The sequence below is a fragment of the Callorhinus ursinus genome, unplaced genomic scaffold (assembly GCF_003265705.2).
Source record: "Callorhinus ursinus isolate GAN/ISIS: 27379988/994484 unplaced genomic scaffold, GSC_fseal_2.0 scaffold66, whole genome shotgun sequence".
NCBI lineage: Eukaryota > Metazoa > Chordata > Mammalia > Carnivora > Otariidae > Callorhinus > Callorhinus ursinus.
Window position 1 is genome coordinate 7,366,370 of NW_027397128.1, and position 23,146 is coordinate 7,389,515.

Genomic DNA, 23,146 nt, shown 5'->3' on the forward strand with positions numbered 1-23,146 from the left:
CGCGGAGCCCGGGCTCTATAAAAGGTCTTCCGCCGGGCGTCCCCTCGCAGTTGCTCAGGAGCTCCCACACTGTCCACCACCTGCTGGAGGTGAGCAGCGATCGGCCACGCTACAGGCGGCCGGAGCAGGTAGGCGCTGGTGGGGCTGAGGTGGGTACTGAAGCGGGAACGATCTTGAAGCTCAGCCTAGTCGAGCGGACCTAATTAAAATCAGGACCGCCACATGCCCTGACTGACCATGAACCTTGGGACTGAGATTATGGCAAAATATTTTGCCGGCTTCCACTTGTAAAAAAGGCTTTTGGAAGAAACAAATTTTTTTTTTTTTTTTTTTTTTTTTTTTTTTTTTAGCGATATTAACTCCGCTAAAGCAAAGATGAGGAATGGGGGTGTGGAGATCCCCGTGGGGGAATGAGGGAGAAGGGGCCTAGGGGGGGGGGGGGGGGGTGGGGGGGGGTCGTCTAGGCCTGAGCAGTGGAAGGAGAACTAGCTGAGATTGCGGCGTGGGGGTGTTAGATGCCTGATCCTGGAAGGCCGGCGGGCCGATTGAGGTCAGACTAGGGGGTGGTAATGTGGGCAAATGGAGGGTGGGTAGGGGTGCATGTGGGGGGTGGGGGGTGTCTGATCTGCTAGCTGCGGTGAGAGGGTTGTAAGCGCCCAGTGAGTGGGGGTTTTGAGACCGGATTGGTTGTACGACTGTGGGGGGAGGGGGCAGGCTGGCTGGGGGAGCTGGGGGGGGGGTCTGGGCCTGCGGGTCTAAGATTCTGGGGTTGGAGGGAGAGGGGGAGTGGGGGGGTGAGTGGCGCTGTCGAGGCCAGATTGGTGCAAGACTGGCTGGGGGCAGGTTGGTCTAAGACCTCGTGGGGTTGGTGGCGGTGTGGAGACCTGACTGTGCAAGATTGGTTGGTGTCGGAATTGTTGGAGGTGGGGTCTGGACCTGCTGGTCTAAGACCTCGTGGGTTGGGGGAGGTGCAGGCGGGAGGGCGGGGGTGGCTAGTGGTGTTGAGACCTGATTGGCGCAAGATTGGCTGGCAGCAGAAGTGTTGGGGGTGGGGTCTGGGCCTGGCGGTGTGAGGCCTGGTGGGGTTGGGGGAGGTGCAAGCGGGAGGGTGGGGGTGGCGAGTGGAGGTGTCCAGACCTGATTGGTGCAAGATTGGCGGGCGGCGGAAGTGTTGGGGGCGGGGTCTGGGCCTGTTGGCGTAAGGCCTCCTGGGGACCAGAAGGGGGCGCAGGGGGGGGGGGGCGGGGGGAGTGGGGGTTTTGAGGCCGGATTGGTGCAAGACAGGCTGGCGGTGGAAGCGAGGAGGGGGAGATAAGGGCATTGGGGGGGGGTGGAGAATGGTGGGGGGGGGGGGTGACCCGATTCCCTGTAAGACCAGCGGGAGGTGGGTACAGTAGGGGGATGGGGAGAGTAGAGGTTGGATAGCGGTATGTAGTGGCCTGGTCTGTGTAAGACTGCCTGGGAATAGGAGTAGAGAGGGGGAGGGGTGGCAGAGTAGAGGGGTCAAAGCCTGATAGGTGGAAGACTTCTGGGGCTTAAGGCAGGAGTAGGGAGAGTGCAGGCGTGGGGTGAGTGGCGGGCCAGCAGGGATGTGGGGAGTGGGAATCCGTTTTGAGAGAAGCTATCCCTGGGCCAGGGACTGAATAGGAGTTAGTGCATTATAAATCCTTACAATGGGGAGAAAATTTCTCTGGGGGTTAATAAATGAATGATTGGATTGTCCTTGCACATCTCTATACTGTGGCGGTTGAGGTGACCACCATGTGCTTTGGGCTTTCTGATTGATCTGCAAAGAACCTTTGCAGGGCGTGGTGGGAGAGGGTGTCTCTCTAGTTTTCTCCATCCAGGGAAAGCCTGCAACAAACATTTTAATATGCCTCGTTTCGCAGAGCAAAGCTTTGGCCTGAAATTAGGGTGAATAAGCTGCTCAAAAGATAAATGGCAGATTGTAGAAATGTTGGTTCTGGGGGCACCTGGGTGGCTCAGTTGGTTAAGTGCTGGACTCTTGATCTCAGCCCAGATCTTGATATCGGGGTCGTGAGTTCAAACCCCCCTGCATTGGGCTCCGTGCTGGGCATGGGGCCTACTAAAAAAAGAAAATAGAAAAGAAATGTTGGTTCTGGGTTTTGGTTTTCTTTAAAGAGTATATTTTTGTCTTGACTATAGACACGGACATGTCGGAAGAAACAGCTGGCCAGTCTAAGATCCAGGATGATGATTGGTGAGACTTGAAAAATTCTGTTTTCTTTTAGTTTAGTTCTTGTGTTGGCAAAATGACTTTCGGCAAAAAGCGTATGTTTCTTTCGTTTTGAGTTTGCAGAGTTAGTCATAAAATGAGAACTGTAAAAGGGATCTTAGAATCATATAGGAGTCCAGCCTCTTAGTGCACGAATCCTCTATATAACGTCTCTCTCAGTGGCCAGGAGCATACAACTCCATGAAGCAACACAGTGCATTGTTGAATATGCGTAATTTCTAGAAAGTTCTTCATTCTAATGAACTTAAAACTTAGGTTACTTCCATCCCATTGTTCACAGTACTGCCCTCTAGAGGTGCACAGATGAAGTGTTTTTCTTCTCCACGATAAGGGGGTGTTTTAAGATAGCTGTCTCATCTCTTAAGTCTTCTCTCTCCTGGAACACTGCCCTGATTGCCTCCTTCACAGATAAGCGTGTAAGCATATAACATGGGAGAAAGTAGAAACCATAGAACAGAGAGTCTGGAAATAGACCCAAATACCCAAATGTGAAAACTGAGTTCATGATTAAAAAAAATGACATTTCAAATCAGTGGGGAAAAGATGGATTCATCAACAAATAATTTGAAGATAACTGGCTAACCATTTGGAAAAAAATAAGAATTGGATTCTTACCTCCCCTCTCCTTACAACAAAAGAAATGACACATGGATAAAATATTTAAAAATAAAAAACAAAATCATTTAAAAATGTTAGAAAACAGGTAGATTTTGTTTCTAATAATTTTGGAGTGGGGGAAGCCTCAGTTTGATATCAAACAAAAGTATATTCACATTACTCGTGATAAAAGGCTGTTTTTCTCAGTCTACAAAGAACTTTTACAGGTCAGCAATTAAAGGTGACCCACACACATGAAAACTGGGCAAAAGATATCAGAAGGTAGTTCTTAGGAAAAAAATACAGGTGACCCATAGACATTAAAATTTATCCAACTTTACATTACTTATATATGAAGAAATGAAAAAAATTTTCATGAGATACCATTTTTCATATATCAGATTGGCAAAGATTAAAAAAACTGGTAATAACTGGAGTTGGCAAATTTGTAGGAGAACAGGCAATTTCCTATAGCCATCGTGGGAATATAAATTGGTGCAACCTTTTTGGAGGGCAATCTGGAAATATCCCAAATTGTCAATGCCCATGTCCTTTGACCCAGTAATTACTAGGACTTTTTCTTTCCCTGTTAGAACAATTTTATTTAATGTCTGTGTGTGTGTATATATATATTCACATATACTGAAGTGCATAAATGTGGTTATGTCATACATTCTTTCTGCGTATTCACTCTTAGTTGTTCTTGACTCCTTTGCCCCTTCTCCCATGTCCCTTTTCCCTATAACTCATATTTATTTAATCACATAGGGACATAATACAGGCTGATTTGGTCTTTGTTCACTTCTGGGGAAGAAGGATGAATGACTTAATTACTAGTCCACAGAGAAATAAGTACAAGGATGTTCGTTGCAGCATTGTTTGTAATAGCACAAATTTGGAAAGAGTTTAAGTGTCCTAAGGGTGTAGTTGAATGGATTATGGTTCCTCCAAAAAAAGTGTGGTAAGACATGTATGTTCTGGTAACAGAAAGACTAAGATACATAAAGTTAAAAACTACCAGGGGCTGAACAATCCATGTAGCACAATACTATTTATTTTAAAAATAAAATGTGTGCACTTGACTTGTGCTGGTATGTGCTTATGTTTAAGAGCTCTCTAGAAGAATAAATAAGACACATTGTTTATTCCTGGTGAGTGGGACTCTTGGAGGAACAGGGACAAAGTGTTCCTCTCCCTCACTCCTCTTTTCAGTGTTCTTTATCACTCAGAAAGCTATCTGGTAAACATAACATTGATAGTCATTAAAATGGAAGGGGGGATTAGCAAAAGAATGCAGCAAACAAACATGGGAAAATACATATCTTAAGGAATAAAAAGAAATGCAAATTTCAGTGTTATTTACTTACTAAATTAGCAAATGAAAAAAAATTATCCTATTATAGTAATGTCGAACTGTACACCGCTCTAATCCTTTGGAAACGATTAAGCAAATGTACCAAGAGCTATAAAATTGGTCATACCTTTGATGAATTTGACTTTTGGGAATTAACTTTGGGGAGATCCACTTTATAAAAGTAATTAAACGCACAAAGATGCTTGTTGCAGCATTCAACTGAAAAATTAATGTGTGTTATCACAGATGCACAGGGTAAAATTCCAAGCTCTCTCCCTGACCCTCAGTCACTTGCCCCAATTAGTGCCCTGGGCAGATGGTTGGCATTAGTTCTCCTGAGAAGTAAACAGGCAGTCTGCTTTATTAGTCAGCCCCTTGCAAATCTGGTTAACAGGAGTCCTTCCTCTAGCATTTGACGAAGCATTGAGAGACCCCAGTTCCGGAAGCTACAGCTGCGAAGACCAGATCCTAGAGTTCTGGGTGGAAGATGGCTCTTGAGGCTGGATAGTGACCGGCCAGGCTCTCCACCCACCCTCGCTGCAAGTCGGGACCATTACGTTTCAAGATCTGGGCACTGTGTTTTCATCAGTGCAGATGATGCTGTTTTTTTGTGTGTTCGTTTTTACGAACAGAGGCTCACTCTGTACCTCACGTAACCTTCACATAAGGTTCGCATTAACTGGTCATGTGTAATTTTTTAAATGGAGAACATTTAAACAGATCTTAAATGGTGAGATCTCGTAGGCAAAGTCTTTTACAAACAAGGTTCTGTGGGGGTGTGGGTGGGAGGGTGGAAAATAATAAAAGGGGTCCTCGGAACCACTTTTTGAGATTCGTTCATTCTTTCACTCAGGCAGATAGTCAAGTACTGACTTTGCACTGAACAGTGTGAAACAGGTATACTTCCAAATCCTTGTATGGTTTACCGTCTGGGATGGGAGATAGAAACATGTAAGCAAGCAATTACGGTATAGTGTGATAAATGCAGTGATGTGGGAGAGGTACGTGATCCTGTAGGAGGGCAGACATTATCTTATTTTTCACAGTAGCCCTATGAGATAAGTGGTTCTTTTTTTTTAAAGATATATTTATTTTAGAGACAGAGTGGGGGGAGGAGCCGAGGGAGAGGGAGAGAGAAAGAATCTCGAGCAGACGCCCCACTGAGCGCAGAGCCAGACAGGGACTCGATCTCACGACCCCAAGATCATGACCTGAGCCGAAATTAAGAGCTTAACTGACGGAGCCACCCAGGCTCAGACCCCAATTCTGAGACTTCTTTCCCACAGTTTCGAAATTGGGATCCATCACACATTTGATAGCATGTCAAAAAAAACACTACCTTGCTAGTGTTTTTTTTTTTTTTTTTCTTTCCTGGAAGTACATATGTCTTAGATGAGATGGAATGTATTCTAGAAGTAGAGCCGACAGATCTTGCTGATGGATTGGATGTGGGAGGTGAGTGAAAAAGAGTGGAATCAAGGATGACTCTTCTAAGTTTTTGGTTTGTGTTACTGTGTGGATGGTGGATGGTGGTGCCATTGACCGAGATTGGTAAGTCTCCTCTAGGTATGGAACAGGCTTGAGGGAGGAATTCTGTACTGGCTGTGTGACGTTTCAAATGCTTAGTAAATGTCCAAGAGGTCACGCAGACAGTTGGAGCTCAGTGAAGAGCTTGAGGCTGGATTTAGAAAATTGGGGGATTTGGGGTCTTAGGAAAGTAGAATGAATGATCCAGGAGAGAGGGGACAATAGTGCAATACAGAATGGAAAATTGCAGGAATAAAATCCTTGAGAAGGTGGGAGGGGGATGAGATCCGAAGGGCAGGGGAGGGTTTGGCCAGAGACAGGAGTAGGAACATTGTGTTCATTGTTAACTGTAAAGAAATAAGAGAATTGGGTGTTGTTGCAGATAGGACAGTAGATTCGCTCGCTGGTGGGAGGATGAGGCAGTTCCTGTCTGATGGCTTTATTTTCCCAGTGACTTATGAGACAAGGTCGTTAACAGAATGAAGGAGGTTTCCACAGGTTGAAGGCAGAAGGACGGCTGAAATGCACAATGCAAGGGGGAGGAGACTGGTTTTCATGGATCAACCAAAGCCCAGTTAGTACGCTTTGGTGGCCTGGCCACTGACTAGTCTTTTTTCAGCCCAAGATGCTTTGTTTTGTTAATACTACAAGATGGATGAGCAGAAATAGCGTATTTTAAAAATCACCAGGGGCGCCTGAGTGTCTCAGTCAGTTGAGCCTCTGACTCTTGGTTTCAGCTCAGGTTATGATCTCAGGGTCCTGGGATCAAGCCCCACGTTGGGCTCTGTGCTCAGTGTGGAGTCTGCTTAAGATTCTCTTCTCCCTCTGCCCCTCTACCCCCCCCACCATGCGCACACACTCTTTCTCAAATAAATAGATAAATAAAATCTTTAAAGAAAGAGAACCAAGGTCACGTTTTGACCCATACCTGGGAAACCTTACACCCAGCAAGAGTTTTCTTTGCTGATTAAGAAAAAATTTTGATGCTGAAACCTATAATACATTATATGTTAACCAATTAAATTTAAATTTTAAGTAATTGGAAAAAATTTGAGGTCTACTCCTGAGTAAGTCCAGTGTACAGTGACAGGTACATGAACAGGAAATTGAACCAGGGGCGTGAGTTAGCATGTATCTTGAAAAACTGAGAAATATTATCGATCCAGTATTATAATCCGATATAAAAATATTATCCAATATATTATCAGTCTAATAACCAACCTCAAGGTTAAAATGAATGCCCTGAAGAAGTGGTGAAAGCTAACTTGATATATGTAAGACCTTATACATAAACCCTTATAACTATTAGGTTCACCTTTAGCACTTCTGGTTTCCTCTCTGAGCTCTGTGTCACGCTAACTAATGCTAAGATAACCTGTGATGAGGTCCTAGATTGTAGCCCGGTGCATTATTGGGGGGCAGAGAAGCAAGAGGTCCCAGCATCATGGTTCACTGCAGGGAGCAGCTGTAGCTGGGCAATCACCCTTCGTTTGCCTCCCAAGAAATGGATTTCAGCATTTGCCCATTGAGCCAGACAGCAGTCCCAATAAGTAGGCCCTCTTCAAGCCCAGTAAAGTCCTAAAAGGTGTCCTTGCTCTTTTGTCCTTCTGATTTTTAGCTGTTTAGAGAACAGAGATTAGTTTAGAGAACTAATCTCTTCATCCTCGAGTCCTTTCACGTGTGGCCCCTTTCACTTTCATATCTTTCTTTTCCTCTTTTTCTTAAAGATTTATTTAGTTATTTTAGAGACAGAGTGGGGGTGGGGAGGAGCAGAGGGAGAGAGAGAGAGAATCTCCGGCAGACGCCCCACTGAGCGTGGCGCCCGACTCAGGGGCCGGATCTCACGACCCTGAGATTATGACCTGAGCCGAAACCCAAGAGTTGGATGCTTTTTTTTTTTTTTAAGATTTTATTTATTTATTTGACAGAGACACAGCGAGAGAGAGAACACAGCGAGAGAGGGAGAGGGAGAAGCAGGCTCCCCGCGGAGCAGGGAGCCTGAGGCTGGACTCCATCCCAGGACCCTGGGATCATGACCTGAGCCAAAGGCAGATGCTTAACGACTGAGCCACCCAGGCTCCCCCTCACTTTCACGTCTTTAAGTAGAAATAAATCACTTGGCACAAAACAGGCTTCTAACTAACATTCTGCGGTAAAGACTGAGCAGCCTGTTGCTCGCAATTTTTCTTCACCTCCCTACTGTGATCTTAATTTCATAACTCTCTAAAACTTTTTATGCATAGCAGAAAGTCTGACGGGTGGTTGTCTCCGTGCGAGATTCTGCCTGTGGGCTTGCGTATGCTACGCTTAGTGGCCTTCCTTTATAACAGTGTGTGTCTCATTTTTTGCAGTTGCATTGTTACTTTGGACTCAAGCAGTGATGAAGAATTTGAGTCCCGTAAGTAGCATCCCCGCAAAGCAGTAATTTCCGTTTCAAGGCATAACTTAACCCTGTCTTTGTGGAGATGACTGAAATGTGGTTTGGGACAGCTGGTGTGAGCCGGTCCTGGGTTTGTCTCCTCTAGGGACTCTCTCCAGATTGATGAGGCAAAGACCGTTTCCCTGCTGTTAGAAGCAGAGACAGTTCTTTGGGCTTGTTTTGCAGTTTGCTACCTTGAGCTTTTTCATTCTAGGCCTCCTGACTTTTATTTCCTCTCTAGCTCACATGGGGTGGGGTGGGGGGTATATAAGTCTCCCGAGGATTTTAACTGGCCCTAACTTCTGGACTTGGGCTTGAGGGAGTTACAGATGTGGGTAGCCAGGTTTTTATCCTCCTTCAGACGCTTCCTGACACCCTCTTTCTTTGTCTGATTTAGTTGGAACCAAAACGAAGGAGCAGAAAGGGAATATTAGGTGAGTAGGAAAATTAGCGAAATTTGACATTTGTTGAAGAGTGATGTTGTGGGTAAGAAGTTTTACAAATGAACCTCACATTTCCTCTCCGAGCACTATGTTCAGGGTCATAGTGGGTATCTGATCTCACAGCCAGATTCAAAGTATTAGATCTTTATGCCAGGCCCATTATCTAATTGGTCAGTTTCTTCCTCAGAACGTCTTTGTGTTTGATTCGTCCTCTAATTTGCACTCTCCACTCTTCAGGCCCTTATAGGCCCGCGTGCCAGACTGTAGGAGGTGCTAAGAAAATTGACTGGAATAAATCCAAAATAGGATGTTAGTTAACTGATGTTTCCACACTGAATCCTTGAATTACCGTAGTGGGTTTGTTGAGGTATGAGTTACATAATGGCAAAATTCACCCTTTTAGGTGTACGGTTTGAAATTTGACAAAGCTATATGGTAGTATAAACATTACCAATCAGAGAGGTGATGCAGGATATTTTCCTCACTGTCACTTACATTTTATTTTATTCTTTAATTTTCACAGAAAAAATTTTTTCTTTTGTGTTTTGACAGTATTTTTATTTTTATCTCTATTTATTTTTGTGAGTAAAGCAATAGAAGTTTATTAAGTGAAGACAGAAAAAGCTTTGAAGAGTGAGAGGGCTCCCCACAGGGTTGCCCTATGTTTTTATTTTTTATTTTTATTTATATTTTATTTTTATCTTTTTTAAGACTATTTTTTTTAAGTGATCTCTACACACAACGTGGGGCTTGAACTTACAACCCCGAGATCAAGAGTCGCTCGCTCCTCCGACTGAGCCAGCCAGGTGCCTCTACGGTACTTTTTGTTTGTAATTTTTTAATTTTTAATTTTAATTCCAACATAGTTAACATACGGTGTAATACTAGTTTCAGGGGTACAGTGTAGTGAGTCGGACTTCCATATGTCACCTGGTGCTCATCATGTTCGTCGTTTACATTTCAAATGCTTTATCGTGGTTTCTTAGTGGTTTCCAGTGTTATACATAATAAAGGCCTTATTTGATAATACATTTAAATATCCAATTTTTACATAGAAAAATTGGTTTCTTCCTGCCTCCACTAGATAGATGTTGAACAAATACGTTGAGAAAATCTGTTTTAATGGGCCTGCTGGGAATGCCCACAGGTCTTGGTCCAGTCCCTGGAAGCTACTATAGTGGGATATTGGAGGAAGGGTGGAACTGGAGAGGAAGGGGCAGAGTTCAGTTTTGGGCGTGTGGAGATGGAGGGGCCCGTAGGCAGGGCCGATACTCAAGACATTTAACGACCAGTAGAGTACAGATGGGGACAGTCAGGATGACTGCCCGACCCGTCAGAACAGACCCCATCAATAAACAGCAGCTAACGCTATTCCTGGGCGTGCAGACTGCCAGTCAGCCCTACCCACAGGATATCCAGGTAGGAAGTTGGAACCGTGGAGCTGGAAGTCAGGCGCATGGTCGGGCTGGATATAATGGCTTGTGCTGGTGGATAGGGGATGGCCACGCGCTCCTCAGGAATTGATTAGCTTGGTGTGAAGGCACTGTGGAGAAAGCCTGGGGGTGAGCTGAGGAGGAGCGGTGAGTGAGAAGGAGTGGATGGAGGGCGGGAGGAGAACCGAAACGGAACAGTAACTTGGAAATCCAGAAAAGAGTTTTCAGGAGGGAATGACCAACAGGAGAGCCAAGGCCCCTCAACCTGGCAGCTTAAACGTGGTGAAGATGAAAAATGGCAAATCAGGAACGACGACTGAGTAGTTCCGAAGAAGGGGAACAGAGTTGCTGTGGGGAATAAGTCAACAGAACTTTGCCAGGTGCTCATGTTCATGGGAGAGGAGTCAGGAAAGGCTGTGAACACAAGACCGTGGTGCTGACGTTTCTCTTGTTTTTCCCTGTCTCCTCACTCAGCTATGTGGTGATTGACTCTGACTCTGAAGACGAATACTTCAGCAATAAAGTCAGAGCTCACAAACCTGACATAATCATCCAAGGCAAGTATACTAGTAACCGAGGGAAGTAGCTGAGCTTGCAGCCCCGGCACATGGTGGCGTCGGGTTACGCGTCAGCAAACGTTTGATTCCGGCGCCCACTTAGTAGCGGGTGCCGCCATTTCTTCCCTCGTGGGTGCTGGGTGTGGATATGGCGGGATCCCCCCCACACACCTCCTCCCTGGTGAACCTCCGAAGACAGCAGCAACTGTTCTCGGCGCTTTAGACCTTGACCATCCCCCTCCACAGAGTTCTGACCTACCTATATTATAGGGTCCCCCCCCCCACCTATACATAGGGACCAGGGGGGAAGGAAGTCAGGAACTGATACTACGAAGGTATGAAGGCTACTCTGCTACTCCACGCCGCCCCCCTCCGTCCCCCCCACTCTTTTCCTCCTCCTCTGTGTGTGGGAATGACAAAGAGAGGGAAGGTGAGAGGCGTGGGCTCATTCTTCCCAGCCTGGTGGAGACTTAGGTGGATGGTGGTGCTGAGTCAGCCCACAGTGACTTCTCGGGGGAAACCCTTGCTTTCTCCAGCTAGCTGTGAGTCTTTGCCTTTCACCATTCTCCGCATATTTTCTAGAGATTTCTGTTCTTCTCAGAGCCCATTTTCCACAGCTGATCTTTGCACCTTTGGCCTCAGAGGCTCTTTTAAAAACCTTTCCAGAGGCATGGAGCTATACTCGTAGTTCAGAACCTATTCAGTGGGGGTGAAATGTAGGAAGACTAGGAGCTTCCTTTTTTTTTTAAGATTTTATTTAATTATTTGAGAGAGAGCGAGAGCAGGGGAGGAGCAGAGGGAGAGGGACAAGCAGACTCCTCGCTGAGTGTGGAGCCTGATGCGGGGCTCGATCTCACAACCCCTGAGATCATGACCTGAGCTGAAATCAAGAGTCGGATGCTTCACCCACTGAGCCACCCAGGCGCCCGAAGACTAGGAGCTTTTTAACCCTCAGGGATGGTACTTTTTTGATCCTTGTTCGCTTAGTACCTGGTATAGGGCATGATACCATAGGCCTTCCATTAAGGTATCGGCACCCTTAAGGTACTGGCCACTTCTTTAGTAACTACCAAAGAGCTACCATTGGCCAGATTCCTGGCTAACCTGGGTCATCAGAGCAGGGAAAGGAGTGGTGGCTTGGAACCCTAGTCTACTGTTTCACTACCTGTCCCCTCTCATTGAGTTTTCCTCTCCTCTCTAGCTTGGAGTGGATGTGCCTGAGTAGGACAGAGGTCCGGGTGCAGAGTAGGGGGCATGACATGACGAGCCACTGTAAGGGGCCAGAGGGAGCCCTAAGAGAGGTAGCTTTAGAGTAGGGCATGAGACGGGACACCTGGGTGGCTCAGTCGGTAAAGCCCGCATCGGGCTCCCTGCTCAGCGGGGAGCCTCCTTCTTTCTCTGCCTGCCACTCCCCCTGCTTGTGCTCTGTCTCTCTCTCTGACAAATAAATAAATAAAATCTTAAAAAAAATAGAGTGGGGCATGAGAGACAGCCAGAAAGCAGCTCATCACCATAGGTGACCACTTGCTGACTTGTTTCATCGGAAAATCCTTATTTTTGTTTTTGAGGAGGAACTTTGAACTAAGGCTGCTCTTACTTTCTGACTGGTGGACTCTTACCGGTGGGCATTCATCCCCATAAAGGAGAGCTGGAGAATGCTCCAGTAGGACTGTCTTTGTGGGTCTCTCTACTGTTCTCCACCTGCCACTTCTTTCCTTCTTGTCATGAGCTGACACCTCAGAAATGAGGTTAATGTTAAGAAAAAGGGCTTGAACACAACACTTCTGAGGTCACCTCTAACCTTTGTCAATGTATAGTCATTGTTCTTTTGTAGATTATAAGCAGTGTGCCCCTCCCCCTCCCCCTCTCTTCAAAATTTCAACTTCAGTTGAGAAATCTTTAAAATTTCTAGGAAGGCTGACTTTTTACCATAGCAACACCCACTCCTTTCTCTTTCTTTATTGCATATCCGAAGTTCTTTGATGATGAAGTGATAGATGAGACTCACAAAGTATGTGATCCCAAATCTGCAAGTGCAGGAGAAAGACTTTTTGTACCGTAAATATATTGTCACATCTTGCCTGTGCCGTGGTTTATATTTTTTTTTAAAAACTTTTATTTATTTGACAGAGAGAGAGCACAAGTAGGCAGAGAGGCAGGCAGAGGGAGAAGCAGGCTCCCCGCTGAGCAGGGATTCCCGATGTGGGGCTCGATCCCAGGACCCTGGGATCATGACCTGAGCCGAAGGCAGCGACTTACCTGACTGAGCCACCCAGGTGCCCCGGTTTATATTTTTTTTTACATCCAGAACCCGAGGAACCTGGAAGGTGAGCTCTGAACAGACTCCAGAGAGCATGTGTGGTGTTAGATATGCCACGCCTCATTTCTAGGTGAGGGGACCCTTGGCGAACATTCCAAATGTTCCCAAGGCTTCTCAGTGCTGGCAAGAGGAGTGACCTCCTCACGCTTACATCAGTGGCTCTGAGAGCTTTGCATTTGTGGGCTAGTTAGAAAATTAAATTTTGATGGCTAACATAGAGTTGCCACTTTTTCATTTGTCTAACGGTGGGAATAAATTCTAACTAACATCTGCTATTGCCATAATTTCATAAGGTAAAGAAACCAAAAGTTTAGGGAGGATATACTCTCAAAATAAAGGACAGTCCTTTATTTTTTTATTTTTTTAAAAGATTTTATTTATTTATTAGAGAGAGAGAGAAACAGCATGAGAGGGGAGAAGGTCAGAGGGAGAAGCAGGCTCCCTTACTGAGCAGGGAGCCTGATGTGGGACTCGATCCCAGGGCTCCAGGATCATGACCTGAGCCGAAGGCAGTCGCTTAACCAACTGAGCCACCCAGGCGCCCGAGGACAGTCCTTTAAATTATAGAGATTGAACTTGATAGGGGAAAAAAAAACCCCCACCTTGTTTTTCTGATTTCTCTTATTTTTCTGTGGACCAGAGAAAACATACAAGTCTACAGAGCTGTGTTTGGGAACTGCTGAGCACCTGCAGTGTGCAACTTAGAGAATGTGATTTGAAAATTGCCACTGGGCTTGGATTGCTATTTTACCTGATACTCCTCTCAGTAAAGTAAAAGAGTTATAGAGGGAAAATAATCTGAAATAATTGATTCTTCTTTTAATTTTAATTTTTAATTTAAAAAAATTTTTAAGAAGATTTTATTCGTTTGAGAGAGAGCGAGCACGAGCAGGAGGGAGCGGCAGGCAGAGGGAGAGGGAGAAGCAGGCTCCCCGCGGAGCAGGGAGCCCGATGCAGGACTCAGTCCCAGGACCCTGGGATCATGACCTGAGCTGAAGGCAGACTCGTAACTGACTAAGCCTCCCAGGCGCCCCTATTTTTATTCTCTTATTTTAAATTTTAGTTAGTTAACATACAGTGCAATATTGGTTTCCGAAGTAGAACTGAGTGATTCATCACTTAACGTACAGCACCCAGTGCTCATCCTAACATGCCCTCCGTAATACCCATCCCCCACCCACCTCCCTCCATCAACCCTCGGTTTGTTCTCTATCCTTAAGAGTCTCTTATGGTTTGTTTCCCTCTCTCCTTTTCTCTCTTTTTCCCCTTCCCATTTGTTCATCTGTGTTCTGTCTTTAATTCCTCATGTGAGTGAAATCATATGGTATATTTCTTTCTCTGACTGACTTGTTTCACTTAGCGTGATACACTCTAACTCCATCCACATCAGAGGACAGTATGGAGGTTCCCCAAAAAGTTAAAAATAGACCTGCCCCATGACTCAGCAATGGTATTTACCCAAAGGGTACAAAAATACAGATTCGAAGGGGTATGTGCACCCCAATGTTTTCATTTTTTGTTTTTTAAAGATTTTATTTATTTATTTGAGAGAGAGAATGAGAGAGAGAGAGAGAGCATGAGGGGGGGGAGGGTCAGAGGGAGAAGCAGACTCCCCGCTGAGCAGGGAGCCCGATGCAGGACTCCATCTGGGGACTCCAGGATCATGACCTGAGCCGAAGGCAATCGCTCAACCAACTGAGCCACCCAGGCGCCCTGCACCCCAATGTTTATAGCAGCCTTCTCAACAATAAAATAACTGATTCTTAACTGTGATTCGTGATGTCACCATTTCCAGCTTGTTTAATTTGTGCTCAATAGTCTGAAGTTGAGTGTATGGGGTGGGTGGAGGGGGTATATATGTATGTGATTGTGTCTCTTGAATTTCAGATGAGATTCTGGATGTGTTATCCGATACTGAGGAGCAGCCTCCTACCAAGGAGCCTCCAATAGTTATCATTGATGATGATAGTGATTTTGAGGGCCCTGTGATCATAATAGACGAGGATTCGTGTGATCAGGGCCAAACTGCCTCAGAGGAAAAGGAGATGGAGGTCTTCGATGTCTCCCAATGCAATTCATCTCATTATGTTGGTGAGCCGAATCTGGGTGAAGATCTCGGCCAACCTCTGAGCGGTGCTGAGACTACAGTGGAGATTACAGATGATGAGGCTGCACCTGTGGTGGAGCAACCACGGAAGAGGAAGAGGAAGACCAAGAACATATGTGTGACACCCGGTAAGCCAGTCACATCAAGCAGGCCTGACCTACTGAATCCGCCCCGCCCACCCCGCGTGCCAGCCATGCCTGCCTCGCCCCTTGCCCTGGACATGTCTGTCTGGTCAAGTCGGCCTGTCCTCCTAGGCCATTTCAGCAGCTTCCTAGTGGCTAAGGGAGACAGCCATCCCAGGGAAAACGATCTTTCTGGAAATGGGGGAGGAACACCCATGTCTTACGAGTCGCATTTCCCTCGTCCTGGCACGCTTTGTCTCTGTGCTTTTTGTCCTGAGGAGACCCCATTCTTCTTGGGACCCAGCCCAATTGTCAGTTCCTGTGGGAAGCCAGACGTCAGAGATGCTCCTCCCTCCTGGGTCCTCATAATTCTCAGACCCTGTCTCTGCTAAAGCACTTACCCAGCTGTCTGACGATAGGTTTCTGAATCTGTCCCCCCCCCCCCCGCCAAGTGGACCGTGAGCCTCTTGATGGGAGGACTCTTCATTTTTAAGTCTCTCCCAGGGTCTAGCCTGGTATTCGGCACATAGTAGATGTTTAATACTTTTTTTTTTTTTCAATAAGTGAACGGATGACACTACCGTTACGGAAGTCTCCGACTAGAGCAGTTAGCAGTATATGGAGGCTAACCAAAGATGGATAGACTGGGCTTGTATATCGAGTGAAGGTCCTGCCTGGGATCTGAGCCACTTCCTTATTTTTTTTTTAAAGATTTAATTGTTTGGGAGAGGGAGAGACCGCAGGAGCAGAGGGAGAGGGAGAAGCACACTCCCCGCTGAGCAGGGAGCCCGACACGGGGCTGGATCCCAGGACCCTGGGATCATGACCTGAGCCGAAGGCAGACGCTTAACCCACAGTCACCCATGCGCCCCTGAGCCACTTCCTTAGAGCAAGTGTGTGAGCTTTGCCACACCGTTCCTTACACTGCCCATGCCTCAGTTGCCCACACAATCTAACCTCATGCGGCAGGCTCACATAACCTCATTATATAGTCCTTGTACCTACGACAGCTTATTCTGCTGGCAGCTCTGGGATTCACGTAGGGAGACTCTGTCTCATGGACTGATGGAGAGTTTGCAGGCTTTAGACAGGCAGTTACCTTTTCTAGATGGTGCTCTGGGTGTGGCTGTGGGGGCTCCTCCTGGGTGCACCTTTCTGCCAGTTGCTGCGTGGGCCCAATTTTCAGGGTCCAAACGAACTGTTCTCTTTTCAGCTATGAGAGTCTCCAAAAAGCGTGTGTCTTCAAAGAAGAAGCTCAGTGCGGGGAAGATTAAAAAAGACAAGACCAGGTACGTGCTGTCCACGTTCAACTGCGCAGGAATTGATGGTACCGTTGTCCCGTCCGTGTTAAGCGGCCCACGGGGCATGTGGGAGGGTCTTCAAGGGGATGAAGGAGTCCGGTGGGCGAGGGGGACAAGGCTTCCACCCCCGACTTGGGAGGGCATAAGTTGGAGAGGGAGGAGGAGGAGGCACCCCACTGCTACCCACCTCCTTCTGCCTCAGCAGAGCCCCACGTGGGCACCCCACAGCAATGCCCGCGCTTCCCTCGGCTGGCCGGAGCCCTTTAGCCCCCACGTCAGCTCTGGCCATTCCTTGGTCCTTAAGCTCAGATCTGCCTTGTTGCCACCAGTTGGCATGAAACCAAAGCAATCCCAGCGGAGATTGAGGGCGGGACAGACCCGTCCCTATCCGTTGGAATCGGGGGGCGGGCAGTCAAGATGGCCTTCCAGGTTTTTGCGGTGCTTTGGCTGCATCCAGTTACACCTACAGCTTGTGGATGTTTTTGAACATTTTGAAAGCTTAAACATTAGCGTGAAATAGATGGCTCGTGGTTCCTGTATTTTTATTAAGCTACGTGGAATTGATCCTGAGAACAGCAGGTCATTTAGACCAAAGACATGTCAATTCTTAAAAGGACGCCAAAAACTGACACTTGTTTTCATTCGGATTCCAGGAAGTTCTGACCTTTCCGCTTAAAAAAGACGATGTAGTAGAGCATAATTTTCTTCATTCTTCCTTGCATTCAGGAGTAATATATACTTCTATCCGAATTATCTTCCAAGACAAGGAATGAGTTTGAAGGAGTGTCTGTTTGGGTTTGTTTGTTTGTTTGTTTGTTTGTTTTACCTGTACTTTGGAGCAATAAATGCATCTTAAGGGCAGCAGAACGATGTGTCAGGCACCGGGGCAACAGAACCGCTCGAACCTGAGCTGAGGGGCCCTCTGCTTCTGCACTTCTTGCTCGGTGAGGTAGCTCTCGTAGTTCGGCGTGTTCTCTCGCAGGTGGATCCCCGGTCAGCCAAGGGTCTTCTCTGGGTTCCTAGATATATCCGTAAGCTGCTTTTGTCTCAGTGTCTTGGGTAGCTCCCAGGTTGCTTTGCTGTGGTGTGACAAAAGAAAGCCTATGAGCCGCCCCTGTGTGTCATTGTCCTCCGCGTCATCCAAAGGAGGCTAGTGTGTTTGGACTCCTCAACAGTTGCCTTGGCGCTTCCTGTGGCAGTCTGTAGGCTTCCTGTTGTGCTTTGCCTTGTTCCTGTGTAGGCTGCTTGCTGGTCATGGTGTCTGATGTACCCATTTGGGATCTTGCTTGTTCCTGTGATGTGGAGATGCTCTGCCTGCAAGCGAAGTGGCACAGACATCGAGGGGAAGGTGGGCCAAGCCACAAGGCCTGCTTGACATAAGCGCAAACAAGTGGGGGGGGGTCCCCCTTCTCTGCTGAGGTCTGCAGATGGTTTGGGTTTTCATCTGCTACCTTTTTGGATGCAAATTTGCTTTCAGAACGAGGTAATTTGAGGCAGACCGTGTTAGTCACCAGTCTGAGGCTCTGGGGGTGAGGACCCTAACTTTAGCTGCCTTGGCCTGGTTTTGTTCTGATTTCCTCTCCCCACCCAAGCCCCCTCACAGATGGCTTATTTTGTGACTTCGGGGTTCATGAGTGTCCCGGCAAAATCCCCATCTCGGGAGTTCTGTGAGGTCAGAAACTTAGCTTACGTGTGTTTGCTCCTGTTTTTATCTTTCCAGCTCGGTAGGCTCATCTCTTGGGACCTGTGGGTGGTTGTAGCCAGGATAAAAGGGTGAAATGAATTATTATTAACAAGTGTGAGTCCTCGTGTGCTTAGCACTCTCCTTTGTGCAGTGGAATTAGGCCTTGAAAGATGGGGCAGCGGTAGGGGTCTAATGGGAAGACCCCGAGATTTGGGTCCAAAGATCCAGGGTCTCTCTGAACTTTGGGGAAGTCGCCTGACCTCGGACCTTTGGTTTCCTCATCTAGCCAAGTGGAGATCGTGAGAAGAGTAATCGCTTCTTTGGAGGGGGGTTGTGAGGATTAAATAGGATAGTGCAACAAGAAGTTCTCTGCAAAGGAGAAAACGCTACACGGATGGTGGTTCTCAGGAGAGCTGGAGACGTGGTCATTGTAGGGCTCAGGGGCAAACCGGCTGTGCCCAGACATGAACGGACTGTGGAGAATCAGTTCTGTCCAGAGAACGTTTAACTTGCCCACCTTGGCCACAGTGGAAATGGTACCTGGAGACAGAGGTTGGGGCCCGATTGACCTGGGCCTTGAATGGCCTGGCCACACGGTGCCAAGCCGGGGAGGGACGGACCTGGGATGTGACCTAGGAAAATGAATCGGAAGTGTGGGGTGCGGGAGAAAGAAAGAAAAAGCGCCTGGAAGGAAGGAGCACAGGGGAATGCCGTAGCAGCAAGGCCCCGAGGGGAGGAGATGAACTTGAACCAGGCTGGTGACCGTGGGGTGCGAAGGAGGGCTGGCTGGAAGAGGTGTGAAGGGGATCGCCGTCTTTGAGCCTGTTTGAATATGGGGCAAGGGAGAAAATGGATTTGAAGATGTCTCTGAGGTTTTCAGCCCGGTATAACAGAAGTCCGATAACTAAACACACTAGAATGGGGGTCATACTCAGGTTAACCAGTTGGCAGCTCGGACCCGGATCCCCCAGGAGAGAGATCGAGACTGCGGATACAGGGGTGGGATCACTCCTGCTGAGGTTGAAGCCACAGGCTTCATATCTCTGAGAAGGCAAGTAGCGAGAAGAAAAAGGCTATGCGTGGAACTTTGGGGAATGCTCTTCTACAAGGAGCTGGAAGGAGGAGGGACCAGCACGTTTTCCGAGTCTCTCTCTACATGACCCGTGTGTGTGCCTTTCTCTTATCTCTTCCTCTAGTTACACATAACTCAGCTGAACTTGCCTTTGCAGGAAAGCGATGTGCAAAATACCTGGATGTTTCCTGCGTGACCTGGAAAAGGAAAAGCAGTATTCTGGAAGGAAATTCAAGCAAAATAAGGACAGCCTGGTTCAGAAAATCTACACCCTGTTTAATAGCTCGGTGTTTGATAAAAAGGTACCGTTGACGAATAAGCATTGGATGAGCGCCTGCTATATGTCTGGCACTCTCAGGGGCTGTGAGGTGTGCGGGATGTGTGAGCTGTGTATTTCCTGCTCTGGAGAAGTGTCAGTTTAGATGGAGAGGTGATGCATGCACAGGTGAAAGAAATAGAGCATGTTTGTGGGTAATCCTCTATGGTACAGACTGTTACCAGCACAGGAGATCAGCAGAGGCAGAAAAAAAATCACCGAGAGCCTGAGTGGTCAGGAAATAAGGTTGCCTGCAGGAAGTAAGACTTCTGGCTCTTGAGGGATGGTAGGCAGAGAGAGCAGCGATGGGCGGGGGTGGAGAGGGCATGTGTTGATCCTTGACGATCTGGAAAGAGAGGCTTTATGTTGAAGAATAATGGGAAGGAGCTCTGTGAGCCTGGACAAGGTACTTGACCCCTCTCTGCCTCAGTTTCCTCATCTACAAAATGGGAACGATAATAGTACCCACTACCTCATAGAATTATTGGTTTTTTTTTTTTTAAAGATTTTATTTATTTGTCAGAAAGAGCACAAGCAGGGGGAGGGACAGAGGCAGAGGGAGAAGCAGGCCCCCCGCCCAGCAGGGAGCCCGATGCGGGGCTCGATCCCAGGACCCTGGGACCATGACCTGAGCCGAAAGCAGACGCTTAACTGACTGAGCCACCCAGGCGCCCCCAGAGAATTATTGTTAGACTTAGGGAGGGTAATACGCGTAAAGTGCCTAGAACAGAGCCTCAGCGGTTATTGGGGTTTTCAGACTTTATTATTTCCGCTGACACAACCTTTTGCAGGGAAAGTTCTTAGATCTTTCTGAGGTTCCCCAGCCTTTGGGGAAGTCACTCATGGTTGGTGTTACATCACATGGCTGATGAGGGGACTGAGGTGCACATGAAATTTCACCTCCGTGCTCTTTAGGCTCGGGGGGAGCGGGAAGGAGGGGGTTCCAGCTCCTGCCTCAGCAGGTTTGCACCTCTCTCCTTGGCTGCCCCTGACTTGGGTCCTGCATGTGTGTGCCCTCATCCATCTCCCTTATATCCTGATGGTCTGTGTGTTGTTTTTGCCTGGGCTTCAGCCTGGCTTTTATTCTCCCCAGAATGTTTGGATTTGCAGAACTCTTTTCTTAAGATTTTATTTATTTATTTGAGAGAGAGAGAGCACGAGCAGGGGGAGGGGCTGAGGGAGAAGCAGGCTTTTCCCGCCGAGCAGGGAGCCCGATGCGGGGCTCGATCCCAGGACCCCGGGATCACGACCCGAGCCGGAGGCAGACGCCCAACAGATGGAGCCACCTGGGCGCCCCTGCAGAGCTCTTGAGTGAACAGTCTTTGGTCTGCTTGAAGCTGCTTGCTGACTCACTCTGCTGGCTGTTTTGTTCTCAGCTGCCGGAGAAAATAGATATTGGCTGGAATAAAAAGATGCTGAGAACTGCGGGCTTATGCACCACCGGTGAGACCCGTTACCCGAAGAGGCAGCGTTATGCAAAGATAGAGATTTCTCTGAAAGTCTGCGACTCTGCAGGTGACGGCAGCTTCCCTCCTGCGCCCTTTCTTTGTGTAGTGACTCGTAGGGACTGGTATTTCCCAGCAGCCTATGCCACAGCTTTTCCTGTCCTTCCTGGGTAGATAGGCCTTCTGTGCCTTGCTCGGGGGACATGATCTTTTTTTATTTTTTAGAATTTTTGGAAAAGATTTATTTATTTCTTTTAGAGGGAGTGATTTATTTTAGAGAGAGAGAGAACGCACGAGCAGGGGGCGAGGGAGAGAGAGAATCTGAAGCAGACCAAGCCGAGCACAGAGCCCGACGCGGGGCTCGATCTCACGACCCCGAGATCGAGACCTGAGCCAAAATCAAGAGACGGACGCTTAACCGACTGAGCCACCCAGGTGCCTCTGCTCAGAGGACATGATTATCAGATGTCTCCCCAGCCCTGAGAATCCAGCTTGGCCGTCTTTCCATTAGGCTAACTGTCTCTCAGTAGGTAGCTCCCTGTTGCTGGCCAACCACCAAATCTTCAAAATGACCCTCCTGTCCTCGGTCCTTTGCCTCCGCCCAGGTGTGGGGCCCTGTCACCTCACTCTTCATCTCCATTCAGTCTCCAGCACACCACCACACCACTTCCTGCTAAGCCACCTGGGGCTGGTGTGTGGCAGGGGCGAGAGTCTAGGTAGGGGTGGTTGAGTGGCAGGCCCGAGGGAATTGGTTCAGGTGCTCACGATTTCTTTCCATCCCTCTTCCGAGACCGTCTCCGGGATACTTTGATCCATGAGATATGCCATGCAGCCTCCTGGCTTCTCGATGGCATCCGTGATTCTCATGGTGACGCATGGAAGTATTATGCCAGGAAATCGAATATAGTGCACCCGGAGCTGCCCATGGTCACTCGTTGCCATAACTACAAGATTAACTACAGGATCCATTATGAATGTACTCAGTGCAAAACCAGGTAAGACCTTCCGCCTCCGACTTTCTTCGGTTACTTTTCTGCTACAGCCTCCAGCCAACTGGCCCTTTGTGATTTTGTTAGTAAGTGCCTGGCTGGCCGACGTGAGAAGTAAACCTTCTCTGCTCCTTTCCACGTCTTCTTTCTCCATGCTCTCCTACTTGGAGCCGGCCTGAGAGTCTTGCTTTGGGCCCAAGGCCAGCAGCTCCGAGAACACGCTGCGGTACAGTGACTGATCGATTTGTGGTGTCTTTTTCCTCATTAGGGTCGGCCGCTATACCAGATCCTTGAACACTGACCGCTTTATCTGTGCCAAGTGCAAGGGGCCCCTGGTCATGCTGCCGTTAACTCGCAAGGATGGAACCCCCATTGCACCCCATGTGAGGCCCTTTGCTAAGTATGTGAAGGAGAATTATAGAATGATTAAGCATGAGACGAAAGGGATGAGCCATGGGGATGTGATGAGGCGGCTGAGCAAGGATTATGGCGAAAAGCAAAGGCAGAATCGTTGAGGTTATCTGGGGGTGTATTTCTGTGGGCTGAGCCCCCCCCCCCCGCTAAGAAGTTTTAGAAAAATATCTGTTTCTGATAAGCAATAAATATTAGGAATAATAGGATTTAAACCGTTTCTTTATAGCCTCATACTGTTAATGATGATTGTTCTTCAAGGATTCCGTTGCTAAGCAATTTTGTGCCCTTGACGGTACTCACAAGCCGTTGGGATCCACTCTGGGTATCAGTTAGTTTTAACATAGTTCTAACACATAGAACACAGTGCAGACACAAACTGCGTTTTCAAGAGGGGCAGGTGGAGAGAAGAAGGCTGCTGGGAGGCGAACCAGTTTTAAAAGAGGCAGCACTCCCGAGACCAGGGCTGCTGGCAGGTGGAAACTGTGAAACTTACCTAGACATAAAAGACAAGCATGTTTCATGAATTCAGTTGCTCTTGACATTGAATAAAGCCACGCTGAGCCAGTGTAGTTGTTACTAAGACAAAAAAAATAAATAAAATGTTTTCTGCAATTTGCTTGTTAATGGGGTCTGTTCATTGACAACCTGTGCCTCGTGCGGAACCAGCCCTCAGGTCTTTCGTCCAAGACGCCGGACCTCGGAAGTGCTCCAGAATGTGTCTGCAAGAGCACCCTCCAATCTGGGTTTGTCTGGGATTTTTGTGACTGCCCGTAAGCACTTTGGCAGCCT

The 23,146-nt window shown here is 47.7% G+C and overlaps 1 protein-coding gene across 1 annotated transcript; it reads left to right on the forward strand.

Annotated features, from left to right (window-relative positions):
* Positions 1 to 22,969, forward strand: GCNA (germ cell nuclear acidic peptidase). The gene is made up of 11 exons (XM_073885855.1): positions 1 to 128; positions 2,167 to 2,221; positions 8,087 to 8,133; positions 8,552 to 8,588; positions 10,505 to 10,587; positions 14,795 to 15,142; positions 16,350 to 16,425; positions 19,351 to 19,495; positions 20,886 to 21,024; positions 21,745 to 21,949; positions 22,212 to 22,969. The coding sequence occupies exons 2-11, from the start codon at positions 2,175 to 2,177 to the stop codon at positions 22,456 to 22,458; spliced, it is 1,374 nt and encodes a 457-aa protein (XP_073741956.1). The 5' UTR covers positions 1 to 128; positions 2,167 to 2,174; the 3' UTR covers positions 22,459 to 22,969.
* The last annotated feature ends 177 nt before the right edge of the window (positions 22,970 to 23,146 follow it).

Bases quoted from the DNA above. Each gene is read 5' to 3' on its own strand.
- GCNA (XM_073885855.1), top strand. From the start codon at position 2,175: ATGTCGGAAGAAACAGCTGGCCAGTCTAAGATCCAGGATGATGATTG. The intron at 8,134-8,551 runs GTAAGTAGCATC...TGTCTGATTTAG, and splicing joins TGATGAAGAATTTGAGTCCC to TTGGAACCAAAACGAAGGAG. The intron at 15,143-16,349 runs GTAAGCCAGTCA...TTCTCTTTTCAG, and splicing joins GAACATATGTGTGACACCCG to CTATGAGAGTCTCCAAAAAG.